At 47.5% G+C, this 27,531-nt stretch overlaps 1 protein-coding gene and 1 long non-coding RNA gene across 2 annotated transcripts in view; both read right to left on the bottom strand.

The window, feature by feature from the left end:
- Positions 1 to 7,065: 7,065 nt before the first annotated feature.
- The window catches only part of GRIN2A (glutamate ionotropic receptor NMDA type subunit 2A), a 372,891-nt gene continuing 352,425 nt past the window's right edge, over positions 7,066 to 27,531 (bottom strand). The window contains exons 13-14 of the mRNA XM_058711579.1: positions 17,712 to 17,950; positions 7,066 to 11,226 (exon numbers count right to left, since the gene is read on the bottom strand). Of these exons, the coding sequence (XP_058567562.1) occupies positions 9,427 to 11,226; positions 17,712 to 17,950 (2,039 nt within the window). The 3' untranslated portion in view covers positions 7,066 to 9,426. The remainder of the gene's footprint in view (positions 11,227 to 17,711; positions 17,951 to 27,531) is intronic.
- On the bottom strand, positions 19,968 to 22,688 carry LOC131501450 (uncharacterized). Its single transcript, XR_009256793.1, has 2 exons — positions 22,574 to 22,688; positions 19,968 to 22,334 (listed from the first exon to the last, which is right to left on the bottom strand). It is a non-coding gene; the product is annotated as an uncharacterized LOC131501450 (long non-coding RNA).

The raw sequence follows: 27,531 nt of genomic DNA, 5'->3' as shown, positions 1-27,531 counted from the left end.
ATTAGAAAAATGAAATTTTCCTGTATTTACATTTTTACACCATAGGACTGGGCACTTTTGTTGCCTCGGGAGTTATGTACATATATCAGTTTGCACACACAGTTTCAAACCCCATTCCTTAAAACAGTTGAGAACACGTTGAACAAAAAGAAAAGACATACTACAAGAAGACAACCATAGTATATACTTCCTCTATCATAGAAAGGTGTTAAGCAAAACGTGTAATTTTGTAGCTATGCTTGGAAATATTTAATACAGTTATCAGCACTTCCTCATGCGGTTGATTAAAACATGACAGGTATAAACTGCTGGGATTGGTAAGTGAGTGTCTGTTCCCAAATGAGGACCACTGAGTGGAGCACACATCTTGCTTTGGGCCCCACCATACAAGAGATCAAGCCAGTTCTGATGTGGGTTTTTTGGACTGGGTTTGGGTGTCGCTGTGAATGGGAAACGCTCTGCATGTGGAGTGTTCAATCCTGCCCATGTTGGGTGAGGGATGGACTCAGACATGGGTCTTCAAAGCTGCTTCCCAGTCCTTCCTTGTGGGTAAATGACCAGCCTGTGTGTTACGCAACAGGTCGTCATGTGTCTGGAAGGTGAATAGTTGACCCTCTTTTTCTGTCTGAGAAGGCCACTGTTGGTGACTCTGATGGTCTATTTCTTACTCCAACCACCCGTGAAACTCACCTCATCCTTTCGGAATATTCAGCTTGAAATATATATACTATACATAAACACATATGCACAAACATCCTTTTGTGATCAACAGTAAATTCTACCGACTAAGTGATTTGGCAAGTGTATGCTTTTCAATTTGTTTCAGCAGGGGAAGGAACCAAGACTAAGACTCATAGCTTAAGAACAACTGATAAAGAAATCTTTGAGGAACCTCAGGCTTGGAAGGCCTCTGAGCCCCATCTAGCCGTGTAATTAGTTGTTACCGAGTGGTTTCCTGAATTTTCTAAGAAAATGTTATTCTTGGCCTTATCTCCGATTTGGGGGAAAAAAAATACGCACTTGGCATCCTTTCGCAGTGAAAAATGTGGGGAAACGTGAAAGTTAAAAGTCCATTTTCATCTTTGTAAATCCACCAGAATTTTCAAAGATGATCGTCTGAATTTGACCCCAAATACTCCGAATCTTCAGTTTCTAAACTGGAACATTTCCTTAGCGGCCAGGGCTTCAGAGCTATGTCCACAAACCTAATAAACCTAGAGTTTTTTTTTTTTTTTTTTTTTTAATAAAAGAGTTTTAAAAAGTCAATACTGCTCATTTATTTGAATTAGCTTAACTGAGAATAGAAATAATTCGATAGGTCTTAGATGTAATGCAATGTAAAAACCTCAGTTGAATTCAAAAGGCTATGATTATTTTTCATGGAAAAACTGACAATGTTTTTATATTTCTGGACCTTCACTATTTGCTCAGATATCAATAGTCTTTGATTTGAGCCCTTTCAAAGCTTGAAACAGCAAAATGTCAGATCAATGAGAAGCATTTAAAATGCCAAAGACAAACTTATGTTTGCTGGAGAACAATTAACCTTATTAATTTAAAAGGCAGCTGTGGTATTGGCTACGTGTTACGTTAATATTCTCTAGAAGGCTCGTCTTAAATCCTTCCCAAAGGTGTGAGAGAATTAACTGGAGGAGGTTATGACCCAGGGCTACGGCTAATGAGGAATGTTCCAGAATCGCAAAAATGCAAACTTACTGTTTCATGGACCTGGTCCCTAAGAGGGGTTTATGTGAGTGATAAGCTCAGTTTTGTCCTGTTTGTCTCTGCGCACTGCGGACACCTTATTTGAGGAAGTTGATCTGAGAAACGGCTCCACTGGAGACAGTTCGGTTCTGGCTCCCTGGAGAGCTGTATGCTTTGAAATACAGCCCCAGAGAAGAACCCCTACCAGCCAGATGGTTCTTTGGAGTGTTCCACTTTCTGCACAGCTCATCATCCCCTGGAGAATGTTGTCATGCCCTTGTAGACCCAATGACAGGATCTCAAAATAGCTATTAAATCATAATAACTTTTCTGTCTTACGAGACTTTTGACTGCCAGCTTGGAAGATTGTAAACAGCTAGAGAACTTCTCAGGGACGAGGACACGGCCGCTCAGTTAGATGCACTGGCCCTCCAGAAGGACTGAATCACAGAACCTCCCAGAAGAACATTCCTTCAGATCCCAGCTCAGTTTCTTCATCTATAAAATGACCTTAATGTGTCCCCAATTCATGGTAAACATCAACGCCCGCTGTTCTGTGGCTCAGAACACAGGAGCCGCGCAAGAAAGGAACACACGGGCTCAGGGTCTTGGCCTCCCCGATGCGTTATGCACGCTGTCATCTTGGACTCCCAGAGAGCCCGATGGAAACATTCCAGATCGACACCCTTTAAGGAGGCAAACGGAACACTCCGTGGTTCAGTAGTTACCTTGGTGCCAGTGATGACCCTGCAGAGACGCTCCCTTGCAAGTAACAGGACCTTTCTGAAAATGGGCCGCAATGTTTAGGAGAGCTCGAATGGGGGCACCCCGGGGCGGCCTGTGTGCCCGCACACACGTGGGAGAATACGATTTGCCCATGTTGAATGGAATGAACCCTGATGTCTACTGAGAAAAAGAAGAGAGGTGTGGAAAGGGATAGTTGAAAGTAGGCACGTGCCAAGGAGAGATAGTAACTCCCCAGGAACCAAAAAAAGTGAATGCCGAGTGCAAGCGTATGGGGAGAGACGCAAAACCGCATTCGAGTCTCAAAAGGGACCTGAACAGAGGTGAGATCCCCAGGAGTTCTCAATACACCCCAAACCAGACAACGGGGGGTAGGACACTAACAAACCTCCTCCCCGCAGAGGCTGAAACTCCAGAGAGAGCCCCGGGGACCTCAAAACAGCACATCTCTCTTTCCGACTTACATTCTGACCTCCCTGGCAGAGATCAGGCACTTCAAGAATACACCCAACGTTAGGGGTTTATTAGCAAATTCCTGTTGCTGATGAGGCTGAGACCAACCTGAGCCTCAGCTTCCTTATCTGTAAAATGGGAGCAATCACACTTGTATCCTATGGTTATGTTGAGGATCTTGTTCTAGGATATGCCTAGGATAGTCTACACTCTGTGTGGAGACATTTTGGTACTTCCAAACTCAGGTGCTGACTGACCCAAGGCACATAGCTGGGACAAGGAGAGACTCCAACATCCTGGCAATGCACAGAACAGGAGGGACAGAGAGAAAAGAAGCTCTGCCCCCTCCCCCTCCCCATTCCTGAAACACATCCTGATTCTTCCTCACCATCTGTTTGCCCCATTTTCTCTCCAGGGAACCCGATGAGCTCTCTTGTGTCAGCCACACAGTAGGCACTTGGGACTCAACAAGGAATTCTCCCCACTCCCTTCCCTGATACATTTATACCCTGAACTTACAAAAGTATTCTTCATAAGTCAAAAATAAAACCAACCAAACAAAAAAACCTTTCAGGAAATAGTTTTTTTATATCACGGTCTGTTTTCTAATCCTTTGGCGATTTCTTTCAACCTTTTCTTGAAGCACACGTCATAAAGCGGGGCTGGAAGGAGGCAGGATTTGGCAAGAGCTGGAGAACCCCATGGACCCAGATCTGAGTCTCCTGCACACAAACGTGAAGGGTAAGTCTGGTCACCTGTTTAGATGCTCTTGGCTTTCCTAGGCTCTGTCTTGGAAGGTTAAAATCATCAAGGGTATCTCCGGGAGACTGTATTTTCCAGAGTTACTTACAGGTCTAAGGAAGGAGGGGTCTGTTTGTTTGATCCTGGAAAAAGTTAGATTTTTATTTCCTGGCAAGAACTTGATTTATCATTTCCGGTTTTTACACTCAGTCTCTGCTTGTGTTTCAAGGGTTCTCAGTTATCTTTTGCCCTAGGGAGCTGAATTTCTAGACCGTAAGCTGCTCATGGGAAGAGACTATATATTTTCTATCACCCTTGCATCTCCCAAACCCAAATTGGTCTTAAAAGGAGAGTAGATCCTTAGGCAAGTGCTATCAGCTTGTCAGTGTCCTTTGTTCATCCTTGGCTCATGAGAAACAGAACTGTTACCTCCGTGATCGCTGCCAGCTTTCATCTTTGGTTTGAGGTTTTAAACTCTACTCCTTGTTGACTTTCCAGGGAACAGGTCCCTGAGAAAAGGTTTCTCTTCCCCAGGAATCTGAGGCAGGGAGTGTTGGGGAGCTTAAGGGAAAACCGAATTCAAAGAGGGATGTATGGGTCTGTATAAGGCAAGAGGCAAAGAAAGCGGGGTCAGTTCTGTGAGGTTCTCTGGCTCTTATCCCAGAGGTTCCCGGAGACCACTTGTGAGAGAAGCCTAGAACTGAGGCACCTGGTCCAGGGAACCAGGTGAAGAATTACGTGGACCATACGTGTGGGTCTTGGTTTCCAGACCTGGCTCTGATACTGTCTGTCTGACCATCTTATACAGATGGTGCCTTTTTGGGACCTTCATTGTCTCTTGATTTTCTCACCTCCCTTCCCCCCAAATCTTGGTGTGGTCCTATAAGTTCTGTTTTTCTAAGACCCTTCTGGGCAGGCATCTTTAGCTGATGCCAAATCAAGAGTACTTCCGGGCACACACGTGGGGATGGGGAAGACGATGGGGATGATGCCCTTTGACGGGTATGCAGAAATCACACACATGTCCATATCGGCACTGTCTTCAGAAGTAAGTGTGAGTAGAACATGAGCTGTGCCCCTAACTCCACATACCGCTTTTGAACAGAGTCCAAGGACACCAACCCCCCAGATTCCACTTGGGCCCTGCCGTCCTCCCTAGAACTGAGTTGTTGTTTTTTAAAGAGTGCCCTCTCTTCCTACATATCCTTGCACCGATAACCAGAATGGGTTTTCCGCGGGTCCATAACCATCATCGTCACATAATTTTTAACATAAACTTTACACTATATACAATGTTATTTGGATAATACACTTACGTGTGAATTGTAGAAATCAAGCATGTGTATGATATGTACATGTGTACCCGAGCATTGGTATTCACAGGATAAGTGCATTTTACCACGTCTGATGTCTATCGAGTGGGAAGCTGACCTCATCGGATAGGACTAGATGTGAACACAGCATGATATGAGGGGGTTGAATGGAAAAGCACAGCTGAATTTTGGTATAGACCCCACCAAACCTCTCATTCAGCACTTCCAACCCTGTTGGCCAAAAGAATATGAGGCATCCGGAAGGCCTAATTTTGTCTCAGGTGGAAATAAACACTACTTTTGCATTGAAGACCGCCTTTACGTGGAACCCTGGACTCCCGTGAAATACCGACCAATGAGTTTTGTTGCCACGCGTGCCATTTTTTTACCCCTAGAACTCTGAGTTCTGCCCACGTTCGTCGCGGTCAAACGCAAACAGCCTCTGTTTCAGAAACGACTCAAATCCCCTTCGCAAGGATTCCTGAACAACAGCTCTGCACAAAGAAACAGTACAGGGATGTGCCTGAAGTTAACAAATATATTCAGCTCTTCTGAAAGATATTTTGGTTTCTCAAATGAGTATTTATTTAGGTCTTATACCATAAGGGATTTCAGTGCAAGGTATTTATTTATATGGCAACTGATTATTAGAGCTGCACTTCTTAGGTTGAAAGGACATAAATTTTTAATCACCATTTAATTAACACCAACTTTGTTTTTTTGTTTGTTTTTTTCCTTTTTCATTAGCAATTCTATTTGCCAAGAATTCAGGGCATTTGTCATTTCCTGAGAAGGACGCAGAATATTAAACACACATCACTGGCAGACATATCAAATAGAATAAACAATGTGGGGCTGTAGGACTGCTATGGATCTGTTGACTAATTAACAGCCTTGGCTAGAGTCCCATTTAAGTGAAACTATTTCATTTGTAAACAAGGTGTAATTTTCTTGTTCCTTCCTTGAAAATAAGTGTGAGTCGATTTGACTGATTTTTGCTGCGATGATCGGTTTCATCAGAACAGCAGAGGGTGAAAACTTCTTAGGCTCTCTGCAACAGGGAAGAGAAACCTAGTGTAATCCACGAGACACCCAGTCACGTGGCTGGCTGTAATGACAAAGTGAGATGTGCAGAGGACAGAAGAGTGGGGAGATCATAATCCCGCACCTCTCAAGGAAGCCTCACTGGCAGAAAAACGACGCATGAGGAACCTGTCTTCTCAGATCAGTGAAGCCAGAAGTGGCCTAAGACTGTAAGGATAGTGAGGACTATTTTTGAGAAACTCAAAGGTTTCCAGGGTAGAATTCATGCCCTAGAAGGCCCTCCTCTTACACAGAGTGTTTTAAGCTGGGCCTGTGTATACTGTTACCGATCAACAGAAACGTATGTGTCTGCATTCAGAAGAAAGAGCCGGATCCCTCTCAAGTAGAGAAGGCCAGTTAGGGTGGCCAAAGTACCATTATGGATGCCAGCTGTGACTTGAGTCAGGTGAAACTCAGGCACAGATTTGGGTTCAGAGATTCTGGCTCTTTGAGATCTAAGATCTCACGCTGGAATGTCAGCGGAACCATCTGTGATGGGTCCAGAGTCAAGGGCTTCCTATTTATGCCTTGATAGGCTTCTGCAAAGAACAGAACTGACTTGATTACTTTGGAATCGCTCCGCGTCATTATCTTTCTCTTGGCAATTGCCCATCTGATTCGACGGTCAGTTTTCTGATGTTTGCGATCATCACCGTTGAGAGTCAACGAATTTGGAAAAGAGGGAAATTATACATTCATTATATATAGCATTCCAATCCTTATTGTTTATTTTGTTTAAAAAAACCACTTTGGGTATTAAAGGAAGCATGTGTTTTTTTCAGTATGTTACTGTTGGTTCTTCCAAAAGCCCCATCTTTAGTCTCTTTACCTAGATAAATATGGGGTTAAGAGCAAAAATTATGCTGTTGTTAGCAGGAGGGTTTTTGATCTATGGGACGTTATGAGTGTAAGTCACCTTCTCCCTGGAGGTCTCTGTCACAGTTGGCAGCCCCCTTGGGTTTTGAGGACACGGGAAGAAGACAGAAAGCCTCTTTGGGTTGATGATACAACACTGCCGTGTGTGCTGGGGAGACTTTGTAATTCATTTCACGTCATGACAGGCCAGTCTTGTGAGGGAAGGAGGTGATCCTGGCTGGGGGGAATGTAGGTCTGGAAAGCAACGGGAGGGCAGAGGCAGAAAGTTCTAAAAGACAATACAGTCAGGGCTGTGCCTAAGACGGGAAATGGATATGGGGCTCTCGCAGTCTAGGCTTCTCCACTGTTGGCTCCTGGGCAGTAGAAGCATACCATCTGAGAAAGAAAATACAATGTCTGAATACGTTTGTCCTCGGTGCCTAGCCAGCCTCTTGGGCCTCTCAACCTCAAAGGTGAGGAGAGGACTTTTGGTCCCTCTGCCTCCCCACCGATGACCCTGACACTTACTGCGACCACTTCTCATTACTGCCGGGTGCACTGGCCCAACGATGGAGCTATTCAATGAATCCTGAAGCTCTGAAAGAATCGTTCCTGGCCCCGCCCCCTGGCAGGAAAACCCTGCCTACAAGACAGAACGTGCCATGTGTAAAAGAAACAAGGTAGCTACCCCTCCGTCCCCTTCTCTGAGAACCCAAAGCAAAATGCGGGAGGAAACCAGGAGACTGTTAGGTTCATCTTAGCTTAGGGTTTCCACAGTATCTTCTTGTCAAGCAGACTCAGCCACTCTACAGAACCTGAGGCCTAGTCATCCCAGAAATCTCAGGGGTGATAATGAATGTAAAATAATCCAAATCAGAACTATATAAAATGTGCAACTAACATTGTTTGTGGGGGTTATAATACTTAGTTTTTAAACTAGGAAATTCTGAAAAAGTGTCAGAACATAACAACTACCTTTTTGGGGGGGGGGGGACTTGGTGTGAGTGAGGCACTGTGCCAAGAGCTTCTGATGCTGAAGCTTCCCCTTCTCCCCACACTGTTTTTTTTTGAAGGCGTATCATTTCGTATCACACACACACAGATCTGAATAAAGCAAGAATCGGACAACGGGGGTGGCTCGGAAATGACAAATGCTCTGGGGAGTTTGTCATAGGTCTCTGTTGGTGCTGGTGAAGCACTGTGCCTCCAATCGAGCGAATATTTCAGAAGAGAGAAATCGTGTTTGCCACTGAAGTTTATCCATGATTTTGGAGGATGCTCAGGGTCGATGCATGAGGGTCTCTCATGTTTTGAAGGCTTTTGATCTGAGGAGGTTGGGGTGGGAACAAGTGTCCAACTGAATTTCATGAGGTTAAGGACAATTAACCTAAAAGCGTGCCAGCCTTCAGTGGACAGACGGCATCGTACTTTTCACAGATCACGGTACACACGTGGCTGCTGGCATATGCCACGATGTTGACAACCCTGGGAACAGTGACACACACTTGGACTCCACCATAGCTGTTCGGGGACCGAACGAGTGATGGTCACTCTAGGAGGTAAGGGGTAACAGATACTATACAACCCTGAGTCGTCACCAGAAGGGGGGGGCGGGAAACGCAGACTTACGTACATAGGAATCTTCGGGATAAACTACAACAGCCTCTGTGTCCAGAGACAGACGATCCACAGATTAGGGGTGGGAGACATACACGTATCGGTTTGTGCAGCTCTGAACAAGACCATCGAAGCCAAGGGTGAGAGAGTGTCTGTGAAACACACAAGTTGACATCCAGAGAGATTCTCGTCGTTCTCCGCCTGAGGGCCCTCCTGGCCTTTTCCTCCAGATGAGTCTTGGAAACAGACTCTAGTGAAGGTAGCATGGTTACTGTGAACACGGGACTTTGCGATTCTTTGTGTGTGTGGTGGGGGGGGGGGGCGGAGCCTGGGGTTGGTTCTGGGGTCGGGCCGGGGCAGTGACGGGAGGCATGACACTGAAGCTGAGACGGGTACAAAGCCAAACTTCCTAATCTCTTGCACGTACATCTCGCTGCGGTGCAGACGCATTCGTAACTGCTGTGTCTGTTTCGGGTTTACATGCGTACCATATTGCTTATTCTGGATGAGAGAGACTGTTAGGCATTTCTGATGAGGAAATTACATGGTGGACTGGTCTTCGTGGACTTTGGAATATAGAAAATCATAACATCACCACTGGCCTCCGACGCATCGTTATTGCCAACATCCCTAGAGGGCGTGTCCCGGAGACCTGCCCTATTATTTATTATTTATTTGCTTTTTTTTTTTTTGGTTAAGGACTCACCTATCCGGTATCTGCCATGCTCCGCACACGCCTCACAAGATTCCTTGAGGGGAAGACTATGGCATGGAGCCAGGTGCAAAAGAACCAACAAAAAAAATACCTTCCTAAATCCCCTACTCTTTGCAGGCACCATCGGACATCCGACATTTACCCTCCAGAACGTTGGCCGTTACGTATGTTTCCCTATAGATAAAACATTAATGGAAGGTTCTAAACATCAGATTCGATACTGGGCATTTTCTTGTACACACGTCTACTGCTGCAGGAATTCAAAACCCTGGGGGTGGAGTACATATTGTTCTTATTTGCAGCATAAGGCCTAACATGCTCTGAGATATACACGTCGTCGTGGCCTCTACTGTCCCTGGAACAGTACGACGCTGTGGACCTCAAGGACGATCGAAGGTAGCTGTCATTCACGGCCTGGGACGGCAGCGAGTGTTTGTAAGGGTCCGAGGGGCATCTCCCAATGACTAAGCGTCGCTCGTCCCCATGGCAGCGGAGGAAAGGGTTCTCGGAGGTGTGGTCCGGCAAGAGAGACTTGCTCCGTTTGCTGTCCTGCAGACCCTGGGGTAAGAGGGAGCTTTTGTTCCCCAAGAGTTTGCTTGAGGGCACGCTACAGAGACTGCCGTACAGGTTTCCCTCCAGAAGCCGTTCCCGGTCCTTGAGGCTTATGCTCCTGGAGGGCCTGCTAAGGTCTGTCTCCCGAGGTTTGTCGACAATGTTGTCGTAGGAGTGCTGACGGCTGATCCTGAGTTTGTTCTTCTGGAACTGGAGGGTGCTGTTCTGCGCCCAGTCCTGCTGGTAGACCTCCTCCTGGGCGGCTGGGCTCCCTGTCTCCTGGAGCATCTGGTCTTCGTCGATGTCGTACAGGTTCCCCATCCGCAGGCAGGCGTCGCACTTGAATGGGGACCTCACGGTGAAGTGGCCTGAGTAGGTGGGCAGGTTGGAAAGGCAGCTCCTGCAGTGGGTGGAGTTGTGTCGGTACCGCTCGCTGCCCTCGCTGTGAGGGGGACTCTTGTCTTTCAGGGTGAAGTGCTTGGAGTAGAACTTACACTTGTCATTGTTGGGGGGTCCGTCTTCATTGTGCAGGGGGTTCCTGGTGGCCGGCAGCGCGGGGTCCCCCTTGCGGAAGTTCTCGTCGTGGTCTGGGTAGGGGTCTGTAAAGTCCACGTTCTCGGGAAGGGCCATGTTCTCAACGAACTGGGGAGGGGCTAAGTGGAAACTGGGCTCCTTCTCACCATCGATGGTGTAGATCGTGTCCCTGGGGGAGCTCGCTTTGGTTTTCAGGTAGGAGCGCTCGACCTCACTGCAGTCCTTGGGGTATTTGGAGGCTGCTGACCTTTTGAAGTTGTCCTTGGTCTTGTGGTTCTTGTTGTTGTCTGGCTCTCTGGGGCACGTGGCCCGACTCGAAGTTTCCGAGATGTCCGAATGGGCCACCTCTTCTGGAAGGTATCTAGGACTCTTTAGGGAGTGGGTCCTGTTCTCCACTGCTCCCTCGTCCCTCTGGGAGACAGGGTTCTGGCTCAGGGAGTCTTGGCGCAGTGATTCCATGGATTTCTTCCAAAGCTGCCGGGGCCTGGAGTTCGCTTTGGATTCTGTGCTCACGGCCACCTCCACCGTGTTGGGGTTGGACTCATTGAGCGTGAGAGGGTGCTGTCCCTGGAACACATAGTTATTGAGGCTGTCCTTGTGCCTATTGGCCACGAATGTTTGCAGTTCGTTCGTGTTGTCCCCAAAAATGGTGTCTTTCCCCTGAAAGGACCTGTTGTCTGAATAGATCAAATTTCCCTTATCTGAAACCATGTCCATGATGAGGGAACCTCTTTGGATGAAGTCTGCAGCCCTTTTGGGGGAATCCATTCTTGAGGAGTTCATGTTGGACATGTCGGAGATGTTTTTGGCTGACCGAAGGAGTTTTAACATGTTGCTCTGGGATCCGGTCAGGTTGAAGTCTGGAGACTTCTTCTTCTCTTCGATGTGTACTCCATGAATGCAGCTGTAAATGCCCTGTGGGAAAGAACACGAGACATCATCAGTGGCAGCAGGGACACAAAAACACTGCACACCCAGGCTTTACCTGCGAAGGTGAGATGTGTCCTTCTGGGAGGAGCCTCGGAGAGATGGCGAAACCCAATCTGAATCCTGGTACTGTTTCTTAAATGTACCAGACCAGTGGCAAAGTGCCCGGCTTCTCTGGTCTCCCTGGCTCAAGACGATCTGACACGTTTGCCTATGACACTCATACACAGAGTTTGAGAGAAGGTATCGACTAACGGTCACGTAACCATACAGGTCTCAGTGCCTCCACAGTGGAACCTGGGGTACTGGATTGATAAGTGGGTTGCTAACTCATCTTTCCCCCTGGTTTCTCAGGATCATCTTTGGAGTGTGGATACCAGGGTCAGTTATTAAACTGGCACGGGGCCCCTGGGTTACTCAGTCGGTTGGGTGTCTGACTTCACCTCAGGTCATGATATCACGGTTCGTGGGTTCGAGCCCCACATTAGACTCTGTGATGATGGCTCAGAGCCTGGAGCCTGCTTCGGATTCTGTGTGTCCTTCTCTCTCTGCTCCTTTCCTACTCTCTCACACACACACACACACACACACACACACACACACACACACAGTCTCTCTCTCTCTCTCTCTCTCTCTCTCTCTCAAAAATGAATTAAAAAACATTAAAAAATAGAATAAACTGGCATAAAAGGACCACCCATTATTAATTCTTCAGGGGAGCTGCCCCAGCAACACACTGAAGCTGTCAGTCAAGGCATGAGACCCAAGCAGGTCAACCAGAAAACCCTTTGTGGTCACTCTAAGGGTGGACATCAAATCCATGGGTGATCAATCACACATTTTGGGGAAGGATAGATACAGAAGCTGGAATAGAAGGAGCAGACGCGGGGAACTAGTCTTGTCACTATGTGGGGATGTTAGCCTGAGAGTGAAGCCATCATAGGAGGGAGCACGGTACAGGGGATGGAGAGAAAGGACATGGTTGGAACCACTTGGGACTTTTCACTTATGCCGCTTAATATATTCTGTGTGTGTGTGTGTGTGTGTGTGTGTGAGAGAGAGAGAGAGAGAGAGAGAGAGAGAGAGAGACAGACAGACAGACAGAGTTTCTGTGCATCTCTGTGCCGCGTGTGGTTCCTGCTTACCTGCTGCCAGGAGGCAAGGTCTCCAGTGCGTGCTCCTGTGGCTGCTGGGTGATGGGATCACCCAAATGCACTGTACAGTTCACAGCACGGTGCTTCTGAACCTGGCCTGTGAACCCACACCTCCCACCCAGCTCAGTAACATGAGAATCTTACACCCTGACCCAGCGAGATTTGGCTTGTGTGGGTGAAAACCGGTGTATCTCCTGTACGTTTGGATCAACCCAGGTCTGTGCCTTGGTTTCATTTTGTCAGTATTATAAAAAAATAGGAGTTAATTTTTGTTGTTCTCTACAGGCGCCTGGCTGGCTCAGTTGGTAGAGCATGCGACTCTTGGTATCAGGGTCGTGAGTTCAAGCCCCACATTGGGTATGGAGCCTACTTAAAAAAACATTTTTTTTTCTAAATCTGTAATTTTGTTCTAATGAGCTCCTCCCACACTGCTAGAGATTTTAAGAACTTCTGTTCCCCCCCCCCTTCCCTGACAGAGCAATATGTTAAAAGCAGCGGAGATGGGCTGGCTGTCTGTTTGAGGGGGGCCCACAGAGGTGGTCAGGGGGCTGAGTTATGTTTCAGGAGCAGGAGGATGGCTGCTGACCGCTTTTGCTCTTCCCCAGTTTGCCCTAGGACTCACAGGATACTGGGAAGGCACTTCGAGCTGCTGGGGTGCAGGGGGAAGCCTCGGAAAGGAGGCCACGCGATGGACCCAGCCCATACCCCAGGCTTGGGTGCTAGTGTTCTCCCACTCAGTTGACCCGCCTTCTTGATGGGCTGCTGAGGAGGAGGGGGTGCATATCAGAGACACACAGAAAGAGCCAGAGCCTGGAACCCACTGGAAGTGAGTCCCAGCTCCACCTGTTAGTAGCTCTGTGACCTTGGATAAGCTGCTGCAGCCTAAAAAAAAATGTGTTTTAACATTTATTTTTGAGGGGTGGGGAGGGACACAGGGAGAGAGGGAGACAAGAGAATCCCAAGCAGAGCCTGACGCGGGGCTTGAACCCGTGAGCCGTGAGATCACGACCTGAGCCAAAGGCGAAGGGTCAACTGACCGGGTGCCCACCTTTTCTGGTGCCCTTCTTTTCTGTCACCTTTTACTCCTTCACACACTAGCACGAGACCCCACTGCACACTTTCCCACGGCTGCAAGAAGACGCATGCTACCCTTTACTACCGAAGGTTTGTTCTCCTCGGACAGCAGCCCAGACCCTCCCTCGGCCCCGCCGTGGCTCTCCTCAAGGGCCCCTGACCCCTCAGAACACTCCTGATGAGGCATGCACCCTACTGCCCTCTGTGGTTCCCTGGAGTCTGGGCTTGACCCCTGATGTATCTTCCAAGGCCTGCACATTTGTGTCCCCCCAACAAATTCACATAATGAGATCCTGACCCTAAAAGTTGATGGTGTTAAGAGGTGGGGCCTTTGGGAGGGGGTTAGGTCATAATGGTGGGGCGCTGGCCAGGCAGATGACTGCCCTCGTAAGAGAGGCCCCACATTGCCCACGGCCCTTCCACGTCGTGAGGACACAAGGAGAAGCCTTATGACCCAGAAGGGGACTCTCACTTGACCACGCTGCACCCTGATTTCACACTCCCAGCCTCCAGAACCATGAGAAGTAGGTGTCTGTTGTTCACAAGCCACCCAGTGTGTGGTGTTTGGTGATAGGGGCCCTGGCAGACTGAGGCAGTATCTACTTCTGCTCTCTTGGTCCTGACTGTGGGGGAGCCAGAAGCCCGTCACTGTCCCCAGGATCCCCTCCAAGGAGCCCATGGGACAGGCTGCCACAGTCTCCATCCCGTGGTCTCTGTCTTTGCTACGTCTCCAATTCCTCATGGCCGAAAACCGAGGTGGGCTCTTTTTGCTGGTGACACTGACTATTTTCTTCTAGGGGAGAGGGAGAACATTTTGGAGAGAAAAATTAAGAGCCTCCTGCAGACTAGAGGGCACATTTATTTTTTAACCCGGAAAAGCCAAAGGCTCCAGCTGTGGGAGAAACTGGGTTCTCATGTGAAGTGAACGACTTCTTCAAGCTCTGGCCCGCTCCCTTGGCAGGCCAGGAGTGCCCATATGTCCAGTCTGTATTTTGCTGCACTATCCAGGAGCTTCCCAAGGGACATCGAGCCCTTGGGGACACTTGCATGTGTCTGCTGTGTGGCAACAGCTAGGTCCACAGGCTGGGTGTTGAAGGTGCTTACCAGAACTGGTGAGTGGAGACCCCTGGCTGCTGTGCAGGAAAACACCTGCCTCGGGTGCAGGCACCTTTCAGAGCATACTGGATCCACATCCCTACACTCAGAAATGGACGGAAGCATGCAACCCAGCCCGGTGCACAAGACAGTCCTCTTTCCTGCCTTGTTCTGGCATGATAGGTGAAGCAGGAGACATAAGGTGAGGCTGAAAGGGTCCCGTTCCGCCCTTCAGGGCCTCAGTTTCTCCATATCCATAGGATGGGTGTGGTCATGTCACACACACACAGGTGCTGTCAGGATTAGAGATGACAGGGGGACGTCAGTCACCTGGCCCTTACTCGCACGCTGGGCATGATTCGTTGTGGGGTTGTGATCTTGGCTTGGTAGGAAAAAGTGGGTTCTTGGCTTGGGGATTCCCCACTGCACGTTTGTTAAAGAAAATGTTTACATGCCTACAACGAGGGCGCTTCTGTTTCTGTGTGTATGGCCTGCTCGGTGTAAAGAATATACATGTAAGCTGGCATGTGTGTGAACGTGCCCATAAGACAAATTTAAGAGTTGTGTGTTAGCCCTTGATCAGAAAGGAGGAACATTTTTCTTAAGCAATCTGAAAGCCCTGCTATGCGTGAAATTGGGTGCTGAGCTCATTCTGAGTTCCCTAACAAATGAGAGAGGCAGGAAAAGTATATTAAATATGAAATCTTTGTCTTCACACATATTAGGGCTGCACTTATTTAAAAGATAGTATCTGGGGAGAAGGAGGGTCAGTGCTCACGTAGCATTCCCTGCAGCCTTTGAGGACACAGGAATACTGGTGGATGGGAGTCCCCAAGGGGCACAAAAGTCCTTGCAGTGCTCCTGTGAGGCACGGGGTCCTCTCTCCCCCAGGGAGGGGAGACTAAAGTTCAGATTCCAGCCTGTAAAGCTGACGATGCCTACTCTTGTGTGCCCCACTGCCCCCCAGTCCTGCTCAAGATGCTTGCAAGGGAAGCGGGGGATTTAGTTCAGGCCTCATAATGACGGTCCTCTCAACTGGCTGCCTTAATGGTATCTCAGAGGAAATGCTCTTCCAGATCCAAGCAGGATTTACAAGGAAATGCAACAGTGTGCATTTGCTCATGATAATCCCAGAGTCATTTGGGTATGGAAAGCCTTTAGTAATTGGTGGAGAGAATTAGCTTAAAGTTGGCATAATACCTAGCTAGATGCGTGCACATTGTTATTTTTAAGCAGTCTGTGTTTAGATGCCATCAAGTTAATTAGGAAATATGTATTTGCACAGAATGCAAGTTAAGAGTGCCACTGAACAGAAAAAAATAAATCTTCCTCACTAAGCTAATATGTGCCTTCTGAATCTCCAAAGTTCTTGAAATCACCAAATGCTAAGAAAACACAAATTCCTTTAAAAATGATTATTTAGTTTTCCCAATAACCATTAGCATATAAAACCAGGTGTTTGTACCCAAGTGTTTTTCACCATGTTTCATGTCTTAATTCATTAAATTCTTTCAGAGTGAAAACATTCCAAGGTGAGTAAATGGGAGAAATAGGTAGATAAATAAATGGACTGGATGGATGGATGGATAGGTAAATGGGTGTAGGGATGGATGTACAGATGGATGAATGAAATGGGTAGATGGATAGATAAAACAGGTGGGTGGATACATGAGATGAATGGATGTATGGGTGAAATGGGTGAGTGGATGGATGGATGGATGGGTGAATGGATAGATGGACGGATGGATGAAATGAATGGATGTACGGGTGAAACGGATGGATGGATGGATGAACTAGGCAGATGGATGGAAGAATGACTGATGGGCTGTGAGGTAAATAGATGTTATATTCTGTTAGAAGATGAGCGAATGATACGTACATATGATGTAAGTGACAACAAGATCATGTCAGTTGCACGCACATATGTGTCATATAGTATGATCTGTATCAAATCTCTTATGTTGCTTGTATTTGATGTTTGTTGCTTGTGTGGGAACCTGTGCTCCGGCTGGTACCACACCACCTCGGCTCAAGTCCCGGCTCCACCAAGGCTGGGCAGCCATGGATGATCCTCTGACCTCATTCCCCATCTGTAATCTGGGATGAAGAACAGTTACACACCTCACAGAAATGGCTTGTAGGTGAAATGAGATGAAGAGTATGAAGTCCGTACAGGGTGCTTGGCACCTATCTGTGCTGCACAAATACAGGCATTTTCCATGATCGTTGCTATTACTGATGACCCATATGTGCTTTTTTATGGTAATATACACATGCCACATTGTGTAACAGGAGAGGGGTTTTCCTTGCATTGTGGGTGAGTTCGTTATAGCATGTGTGTTTGCGGCTATAGTTCATGCTGGGTTGAATGTATATTTTGTTTTCTGTTTGACATGTGTGCCTTTCCTCGTGGCCCTTCGTGTCTTTGTTTCATTGGAGGCTCTGTTGTAATGCAGACGCTCTGTGTGTTTTGTTAGATGTGCAGACGCAGAGCATGGCATGGGATGTATATTTGGTTTTGGCATATGTGTCCTTCTGGGATGTGTGCATAAACTGTAACATCCTGCACAGGAATGGTAGTCGTGTCGTAAAGCACATCGGCTGCTCACGGTGGACGCCACAGACTACTTCGTTTGGCCTACGTGGTATTTTGGTGTTGTCTAAAAAAATGGAACTAGTTACTAATATTTAAAGAGTGGAAAGGCTTCACATAAAATCAGGTGTCTACTTTCTCTCTGACAACCTACAAGACCTGATAATATTGCCCTTGAATTCCCATAAGACAATACTCAGCAGGACCTGAGGACTGCCCCCTCTGGGTGTGGTAGGCATTCTCAAGTGTTCCCTCACCTTGAACCCCAGGGACATTTGCTGTTTTTCATCTCACTGGTGCTATTTTTCTCATGCCCAGCCTGCATTACCCATTTTCCTTCCCTCTCTGGCTTCCGCCGTCACCTGGGTTTGCTACCCCTGGGTTAGGAACACACAGAATCTGGATGTCTTTACGACAAGCCCAACAGGGGTTGGTGAGCGAGGGCAGGATGTGCAAATCACCCCCCACCCAGGAGTCCAGAGTCCTCGATTCTCTGGGAGCCCCGTGCTCTTCTGGACCTGCCGCTGCATCGAGAACGAGCCGCCCGAGGTACTGACCCTGCTGATGGAGAACAGCAGTCCCGGCCGGTCGGAGCACACGCCCGTGAAACAGAAGCGCAGCTTCCAGTAGAAGAGGTGTTCCCAGATGAAGGTGATGAGGCTGAGGGCCATGGCAGCCGCCAGCATGTAGAACACGCCCGCCATGTTGTCGATGTCCAGCTGACTGCTCATCACCTCGTTCTTCTCATTGTGGCAGATCCCCGTGAGCCACAGTGTCTCCAGCTCCTCCATCTCGCCTGGACAGAGGACAAGAGCCACAGGCAGTGAGGAGCACGGTATACACTCTGGTTCTGGACACACGCGGGTGACCCACAGCTGGACATGCAACCTGCAGGCGAGTTCCTGATGGCACCATGTCTGCATGCGCTCATTGGTTGGGAGAAGGTAATAACGATAACAATACCTACCTGATCTCGTGAGGAGGATGAAGTGAGATAATGGATAGTTACGTTCAGTCCAGGTCATGTTTTTGTTTTTGTTTTTGTTTTAATGTCATTGCGTTCTGCCCTTCCTGCTTTTCTCTACCTGTGTCTCTGACACCCACCCAAGCCTGGAATAGGGCCCTACCATGGAAAGGCTCATGTTCCAGGTATGACTTCATCACTTCCTAGCTCCTTCAGAACTATATCTCTCCTGTCTATAAAATGGATATAATAATAGTGCATACTTCCTAGACTTCTGGGGAGGACCAAATGAGCTGATGGGTGCAAACTTTCTAAAGGTAGTGCCCGGCTTATGGTAAGTGTTCATAAATAGTAGTGTTCACAGGGTGGAAACGCCCAGCACCATGCCTGGCACACGGCAGTCCTCGCATATATGTTGCTTCTTTCGTTTTCCTTTAGAACATCTGGAGCTATTCCAGGAAGTCACCCACCACCAGTGCACTTGGGGCAAAAAGCACGAATGGAAAAGAGGCTTCTCGATCAGCTCTGAATGGCTCCTTGCAAACTAAACACCTCGCCACTTGAGCAGGCAGCTAGAGAAGCAGGTGGTTTTCAATGGAAAAGAAAAAGTAGGCGTGCGTAGCATTATTTCATCTTTTATGTGTGTTTCATCCAATTGCCATTTAGGAGGAAATTCTCTGATCTAAACGTCTAGCAATTAAACTGTCTAGCAGTTCACGAAACTATGGCACTTACGCTACGATTCAGACTTTAAAAATTATCCTTCAAGGACAGTGAAAATCACAGAAGATGTATATAATGTTAAACGGAAAGTATGATTTTGGGGCGTGTGTGTTATCTAAGATATAATATGAAACAGGCAGAGAAAAGTAAAGGAAATACTGCAAATGTTTCTTTGATTCCCTTTGGAAGAGTTTAGCACAATTAATGCTTTCAAGTTGCTTTCTTTCTCACTCTTGAATGATTTGGCTGAACAGAGCAATCTAGGTGGATAATGATTTTTTTCTGGACCTTTTGAAGATGTTACTGAGTTTTCTTCTGATCTGGATTATAGTCGTTGAGAAGTCGGCGAGTAATCTAACTGTTGCTACCTTCTATGCACTCCGTGCTTTTTCTCTGATTGTTTTTGAGACTTTCATTTTGTCTTCGGTGTGGAATTGAAATGTGGATTTGCTTTAGGATTTTTTCTGCTCTGTGACCCAGTGGCGTTCTTTGACGTGTGACTTATAACTTTAATTCTGGAAAAATCTCACCCATCCTTACTTTGAATATCGACTCTCCCTCTCCCCCCCATTTTTAAAAACTTAATAGCATGTACTTTTTAGAGTAATTTTAGGGTTACAGAAAAATTGAGAAGTACAGTGGGTACAGCAAGTTCCCATACACTCCTCTCATCCTCCCCCCCGCCCTGCCTCAGTTTCCTCTATTAACAGCTGGCAGTGGGGTGGTAATTTTTTTTTTTTAATTCATGAACAGGTATTGATACATTATTATTAATTAAATTCCACACTTCACATTACGGTTCACGCTTTGTGTTGTATGGTTTTGTGGGTTTTGCCCAATGCTTAATGCCATGTTATCTGCCATTACAGTATCGTATAGAATAGTTTCACTGCCCTAAAATTCCCGTGTGCCCCCGATTCACCTCTCCTCATGCCCCATCCCAACTCCTGACAAGCACTTATCTTTTAATGGTCTCTATAGTGTTGCCCTTTCCAGAACATCCCATAGTTGGAACCATAATGCACACAGTAGCCTTTTCAGACAGGTTTCTTTCACAGTAACAACATGCATATTTTTTATTTATATTTTTTTAATTAAAAAAAATTTTTAACGTTTTTTTTTGAGAGAAAGAGACAGAGCATGAGGGGGGGAGGGACCAAGAGAGAGGGAGACACAGAATTGGAAGCAGGCTCCAGGTTCTGAGCTGTCAGCACAGAGCCCGATACGGGGCTCGAACTCACGAACCGTGAGATCATGACCTGAGCTGAAGTCGGACACTCAACCGACTGAGCCACGCAGGTGCCCCAACATGCATCTTTTTTTAAACGTGGGCAGTCATCTGATTTATAAAAAGATGCAACAAAATTTAAAATGATACAAAATATCAATTTCAAAACATCAAAAAGTGAGTGTTTTTAACCATACTCAGCCCATAACAGAGCAAATGGGTAAGTGGAATAATTCAAGCTGGAGCATATTGCTATACGAACTGGCAGCAGTAAAAGTTGATAAATGAAGGCAGAGGAACTCTATTCAGAATTAGAACCGAGGGGCTTCGTAATCATCTGGCGTCTGTTCCATGTTGTACTTATGGCTAGAAATGCACATGATGGGAACTTCAGAGGTCTTTTGGATCCTTCCTTTAAGCTCCTGGGCAGCAGTGGCTACAGTGCAGGGCTTGTGCTGAGAACAGTATGCATTTAAGTTCCTCCACGTCCTTCCATGGCTTGACAGCTTGCTTTTGTTTGTGAATAATATGCCATTGCATAGATGTACAGTTTGCTCATTCCCCTACTGAAGGATATTTCGGCTGCTTCCAAGTTGGGGCAATTATGAATAATGCCGCCATAAACATCCGTGTGCAGGTTTTGTGTGGACATATGTTTCCCGCTCATTTGGGGAAAGACCTAGGAGCACGATGGTAGGATTGTGTGGTAAGAAGGTGTGTAGCCTCGTGGGCAACTGCCAAGCCCTCTTCCGAAGTGGCCGTGCCATTTCGTGTCCCCTGTTGAGCTCCCGTCACTCCACATCCTCACCAGCATTTCTCATGTTGTCAGTGTTTCGGGTTTTAGCCGTTCTAATAAGGTGCATAGTGGCATCACATTGCTCTGAGCTGCAAGCCCCTAAGGACAAGCGACGATTCTCTTTTCTTCTGATTGTGTTTTAAGTATTCTAAACCTTCTCATTCTGTTCTCTAGGTTATTCACTTTGCTTTAGTATTTTCCATCCCTTTATCACTCTGTCCTGTGGTTAGATGCTTCCCGCAGATCTATTTTCCAGCTCATTTATTCTTTCATTAGTAATATTTAGCGTTATGCTGTCATTTAATCTATTCTAGTTCTTATATTCACCTGGCCATTTAAAAATTCTGCCCGTTCGTTTTTATCATAATGTCTCATTCTTCTGTTATGACTTAAAAAAAACTTCTATATTTAATAATTTCAAACCCACCATCTTTCAGATTATTCTCTGCCTTGCCTCCTCCCCCAGTCCTTGTTGGGATTCACATATGTCTGGTTGCTGTGTGTGCTGACCTCATGGTGGATTTCTTCCTTGTGCTGTTTGTAACTTCTGAGTCTGAGCTAATACTCAGCAGAGGTTGTTTTCCCCCCTAGAGAGCATGGGGCCCCCAAGCACACTGGGCTATAGGAATGTTCCTACAGTGGGGTTGAGTTAGCTTCTTCTGTGGTTCCCAAGGTACTCCCAAGGTAACAGTTTCTGTATGAAAAAAAAAATGTGACTGCCTTTGCCACGCCATTTAGTGTACATTTGGACCTCCATACTCATTTAGGTTTTTAAAAACTATTTATTTTGGGGTGCGGAGAGCACAAGCTGGGAAGGGGCAGAGATAGAGGATCCGAAGCAGACTCTGCAGTGACTAACAGCAGTGAGCCCACCGTGGGGCTCTAACCCACAAACCGTGAGATCATGACCTGAGCCGAATTTGGACGCTTCGCGGACTGACCACCCAGGTGCCCGGATATTCATTTAGGTTTTAATTTCTCACTCAAGAGCTTCAAAGAGATGGCAAGGCGACTTTTACTGCCTTCACTTTTATGGACAGCTTTTTCTAGTCTTTTCACAGATGCGCTGATTCACTGGAGAGTTCAGATTTATGCATCCACATACCTTGGATGTTAAAGCCACGGCCTCCACCCCTGCTGCCTAGGTCCCCTGAAGCTGCTGCACCTCAGCAGGAAAAGTGCCCGTGAGAATATCCCATGCCCCTTGGTTTCCTTTCCCTTTGCTCTTTACTGTGCTTTGTGCAAGCACGCATGCGCATATGCATGCGTGCCTACGTATGTGCAGATGTGCATGCGCGGGCGTATGCGTGAGCATGCCTGGAAGGGTGCGCATGCGCAGTCGTATGTGTGCACATGCGCCTACTTTTAATCCTGTGCTGTGATGTGTTTGTAGCCCCAACGGGGCTGCTGCTGATTTAGTCTCAGTTGTACCGCAACCATAGAGGCATGTATACCTCTTGGTATCAGGGCTACAAAAGCATTGCATTTTTTTTTAATTTTTTTTTCAACATTTTTTATTTATTTTTGGGACAGAGAGAGACAGAGCATGAACGGGGGAGGGGCAGAGAGAGAGGGAGACACAGAATCGGAAACAGGCTCCAGGCTCGGAGCCATCAGCCCAGAGCCCGACGCGGGGCTCGAACTCACGGACCGTGAGATCGTGACCTGGCTGAAGTCGGAGGCTTAACCGACTGCGCCACCCAGGCACCCCCAAAAGCATTGCATTTTTGAGGGGAGATAACAGAAAACTTATCCCTTTGTAAGTTCATCACCTACAAGGAAGGGTGCTGGCTCACCAGTGGTGCAGGCTAAGTTATGGGAAGGGACATCTCAGTTTCAATTCCTTTCCTTCCGACAGCCTCCAGAACTTTGCACATGATCACATTTGTCCCGGGATCCTGTGTATCATCATCTCATCGTCTACGCCGGCACCCCCACCTGCTCATCCAAACCCTTCTACGTTTTGGCTTCCTCTTCTCAAAAACACCAGTGCCGTCCCTTCGAAACTACTGCGTGCTGTTGACTTTCCTCTCCCTTTGGAGTTTGGGAGGACACAAAAGTGAGTCTTCTCACCATGTTTCCGTCCATGTTTTGTATGCCCAGAACAGGGTCAGTCTGGGTAAGGAAGAAACATCATTAGATTCCTTTCACGATGTAAATACAAAGACTGCCTTCTCACCAAACATCTCTCTCTGAATAAGTCACCTCGGTAAACCAGACCCGTGTCGCAAAAGGAGGGCAGACGCACATTTCTCAATCCCAATTACAGCCTGTTCCAGTCATTTTGCAGTCACTCATTTCCTGCCTTGTGGCCTTCTACTAGTTCACTGAACTGTAGTTCAAATACTTTCTTATTTCGTTTTTAATTTACTCAAGTATATTGTAATCTCCTTGGGGGAGATCAGGGACCGTGTTTCATGATTTTGATATTTTTCATGGCCTGCAGCACACAGCAAGCACTGAATCCCTATTTTCTGTTTCTATTTCTTTCCCTGCATTCCGGGGCTTAAATTAGGCAGCACTGCAAACATGTTCAGATCTGCCGGGTGAGTTTTTCTGCCATATAAATAGAGGAAACACAGATCAAAAGGGAGCTTGCCGTGGGCTTGGGAGTAAGAGGCTGAGAAGTATGCATGTCCTCAGCTGGGGTGAAGCGGCGAGGGTCATTTTTCGAAGGAACAGCTCTAAGATGCTCATTCCACCGTCTGTTTCTTCCATGACAAAGAGGCCGCGATCTTTGTCAATGTGGTCTTGTGAGCTGGAGCTGGTAAGTGGGACAATTAAATCTGTTTCCTGAAGCAGACTCATTCTTGCTGGGAAGACAAAAGCTAAGTGCTCTCCTGGGAGCACAGAGAGCCTGGGCCACTGTGGGTGTGCGGCCAGGCTCCAGTGTCATCCTCCTTGCACCTGAGAGGACAGGTCCCTGCCTGAAGCTGCAACCCCCACCCCCGCAGCCGCATATATACATCTAGGGGCAGGAGGCTCACCAACACCTGAGGACACCTCTCCATCCATGCATGTCACACCTGTTCGAAAGTTCTTCCTGTATCTGTCTTCAGGGGGCACGATGTTGTCTGCCACAGGTAATCCCTGCCAACCTCTGAGTTCTGTGCCGCCCTGAGGAAGGCTGTAAGGCCCATACACAGAGCAGGCATCCCAGCTCTCTCCCTTTCCAGTGTTGCCATGAAAAGGCAGAGTGGTGGGGCTTTAAGAGGCAGGGGCCAGAAAGATGTAAAATCTAAAAGGGAACAGGTGAGAATAATTGAGACAGAATCAGCCATATGCCTGAGACTTGCTTCCATTAGCTGCTTGGATGATGCTGTGAGGCTGCGGAGTATGTATCCAGCCGCTCACTCAAAAGGTACACGCTCGTTTCTAGTTTGCAAAAAGGAGGCAATGCAAATTCAAACAGACACCTTCCCCAAAAGCACAAGAAAGAACGTTGCACGTAGAAAACACTAGGATGAGCCTCAGGAGGGAGGGCCCTTACCTGACAGGTTTGAGGAGCAAGTCCAGGCATGCTGTCGGGTGGAGACTGCCCGCACTGGACTGCCTTCAGCACTTAGAACCCATTTGACCTTGGTCCCGGTACTCTGCTTGCCTACCCATCCACTCATCCATTCCTTAACCTATCTTCCTATTCTCATATTTAACAAAGTTACATAAATTCCCTTCCATTTCAGGCACTATGCCAGGATTTTCCAAAATTAACCCATGCAACCCTCATGTCAGCCCAATGTGTTTGGAGCCATCACCACACCCATTTTACAGACGCTCAGAAAGGAATCTGCGCACTCTCTCTAGCGCCTACAAGCAGCACGTGACAGCATCTCCTACGAGTCGTGCTGGAGTTCAGTGAGGTCACGTGCACACCCATTGCTCAGGAATCGTTGGAGATACTGTTAGTTCCTGCATGAAGCCAGGGCAGCTGGGGGTGTTGGTGGATCTCATTCCCCCCGCCCTCTGCCTTGCCAATTCGTGGAGTCTGTGATCCCCGGAGGGCACGTCCAGAGAGAAGGCTTCGCCCTCCAAGAGGAATCTGTTATGTCCAAAGTAAGAGAAATCAGTTCCTTATCTGTCCTCAGACTCCTCTGCACTTCCAGAGGGACTGCAGTAGCTTTTCAGATTAGATTTCATTCTCCATAAGACTGTCTGAGAGCTGAGGGGATTGCTTCGGGAAGAGATTTTATAGCATGTGGTGTGCGTAGCCTTCAGACTTCCTGAGCATTTCTCCCCCGAGGTCGCTTGTAAAAAGTTCATTTTGGACCTGTACCCTTTAGGCTTTGTGCAGGGCCTGAAAATATGCTGCAGTACATCTTGTGACACCAGCCCACACACAGACCCTCGCTGGCACATATCCACATACTGCTTTTTCTTGGTGTCGGGCCAAAGCACCTGCCCCGAGGCAATGACGCTATGGAAGGATGTAGCGTGTGGTTTGAGGAAGCTGGGTGTGATGCCCTCTTTCATTTCTAGTCAAGGAAGCTGATGCTCTTTGGTTCTCCCAAGGCTTCATTTGGTCTTGCCTTACTCCCTCATTCATTTGCTCGCTCATTCATTCACTGAGAAAAGAACATTTTTAAAGCATTTAGATGGGGTGCCTGGGTGGCTCGGTCGGTTAAGCGTCTGACTTCGGCTCAGGTCACGATCTCACAGTCCGTGAGTTCGAGCCCCATGTCTGGCTCTGTGCTGACAGCTCAGAGCCTGAAGCCCGTTTCAGATTCCGTGTCTCCCTCTCTCTGACCCTTCCCTGCTCATGCTCTGTCTCTCCCTGTCTCAAAAATAAATAAAACATTTAAAAAAATTGAAAAAACATTTAGCACGTGGTTGGCGGCATCCCTGTATTTTCATGTAGAGACAAATCCAACGTAGTCTTGGGGTGCCGCTAACTCTGAGTCCTTTGGGAGGGAGGATCCTGCAAACCAGTAATTCTGGCAAGATGAGATGCCTGTGCATGGGGCTGGAGGCAGGAGAAACGTGGGGCATCTGGACATCGGAGAGAGGTGCAGAATTTGCAGGGAGGAAGAAGTGATCGAAGGGGGCCCAATCACAAAGGACCTGGCTTTTGTGTTGAGGAGCTAGGGTGTCCAGGGGGTGGGGGGGACACCGGATGAGACCAGCTGTATGCTTGCTGCATCCAAGATTCTTCAGTGTCCGTCTCCCCACACATAATGTAAGGCAGGCTGTTACAGGTGGGTGGGGTGGCAGATTTGAGTGATGGGGCTACAGTGCGGAGGTCTCCAGTAAATTCCATCCCGGTGACAGAATCACTGTTGGAGACCTGTCCCGGTCTCGGGGGCAGGCAAGGCATGCGGATGAAACTCTCCTGCTCTCAGGATATATGGTAACTACAGAGAACTCTATCCGCAGGAAATCACTGGTAAGGATCCGTTGTGAATTGTCATCCCCATCACCAGGGCCCATGACAGTTTACTCTGGATGTACCAGCTGTGTGGTATCATGCTGAAAACTAGCCAGTGGGCACCTCTTCAGTGCCGCTCAGAGGTCTCCACTTGCAGGAAGTCTTCCCTGAATGCACAAGGACATGGGTACGAGATCACGGTTTCTCCTTCCACAACATCCTGGGTCTTTCATCCGCAGAGAATCTGTCGCACTCCAGTATAGTTGCCACTTGCTTCTACGTCTTCTCCATTGGGTGGGGACTTTATTCAGGGTGGGCATCCTGCCATATTCTTCTTATATCCCCAGTCCCTGGCACAGGGCTCAGCACACAGAGGGTCCATACAACTGTGTTGACTGTAGATGACACGAGGCTCCTTTCCTTGATCAGCTTCTGATACACTGTCTGGAGCATCAGCATAAGACAAAGAGAGGAAGCAATCTGTGAAGTCCCAAGCAGAGGGGTCAGGAATCATTTCTGAAGCCGAGAAATCAAGGCCAACTCTCAGGGCAAGCGAGTTCCGATCAAAGATCCGAGCATAGATTTTGGTGGTTCCCCACAGGGAACCAACTTCCATCTATAGCCGAAAGACGTCAGGATGATGTCGCTGCTGATCCCATTAGGGTTTTGCTGTCAATGCCAAGAGGGGAGCTGACCCCGTTTCAATCCTGTTTTCATGTCTTGCCCAGGGACTGGGCACTTCATGTTTCTCAGAAGCCCGAATGGAATTGGAAATGGCAAAGGAACAATTTTCTTTGTCGAAATCTAGGGCACCGTCAATGACAGGCTCATGCTCTCGACGATAACAGATTCGGTCACTGTGAGCTCTGAACTGTGGTCCCCAGAGTGAGGACAGCTTGGGGTCTGCAGGGTTGACACCACGTGTTCTCTTTGTCCAGTTGCCCTGGAAGGAAACTGCTGTCAGGTCTGGGATGGAGTCTGTGGGCCTGGAACAGAGTGAGGTCAGCTAGATCGTTTGATTACTGACCTTGGTGCCTTACCTTTGTTAATTTTACATTCTTGACTCAAAGCCAGGTGACCTTGGATCTGGAAATAGCATTCCAGAGCCTAGGACCTCTGTATCCATGACCTATGAGGGTCAATGAACAATTTGCCGGAGAGAAAAAATTAAAAAACCTTCGGTGATGGTGATAGTACAAGAACCTGGACACAAATAGACTAAATCTGGAAGATGCATCTCCCTTATTTAAGTGTCAGAATATTCCATTTCTGTGTAATGCTGAGAAGTCACAAAAGCAACATAA

Source organism: Neofelis nebulosa, chromosome 18 (assembly GCF_028018385.1).
Source record: "Neofelis nebulosa isolate mNeoNeb1 chromosome 18, mNeoNeb1.pri, whole genome shotgun sequence".
In the NCBI taxonomy this organism is placed as follows: Eukaryota; Metazoa; Chordata; class Mammalia; order Carnivora; family Felidae; genus Neofelis; species Neofelis nebulosa.
This window is presented reverse-complemented; position numbering and strand designations above follow the sequence as displayed.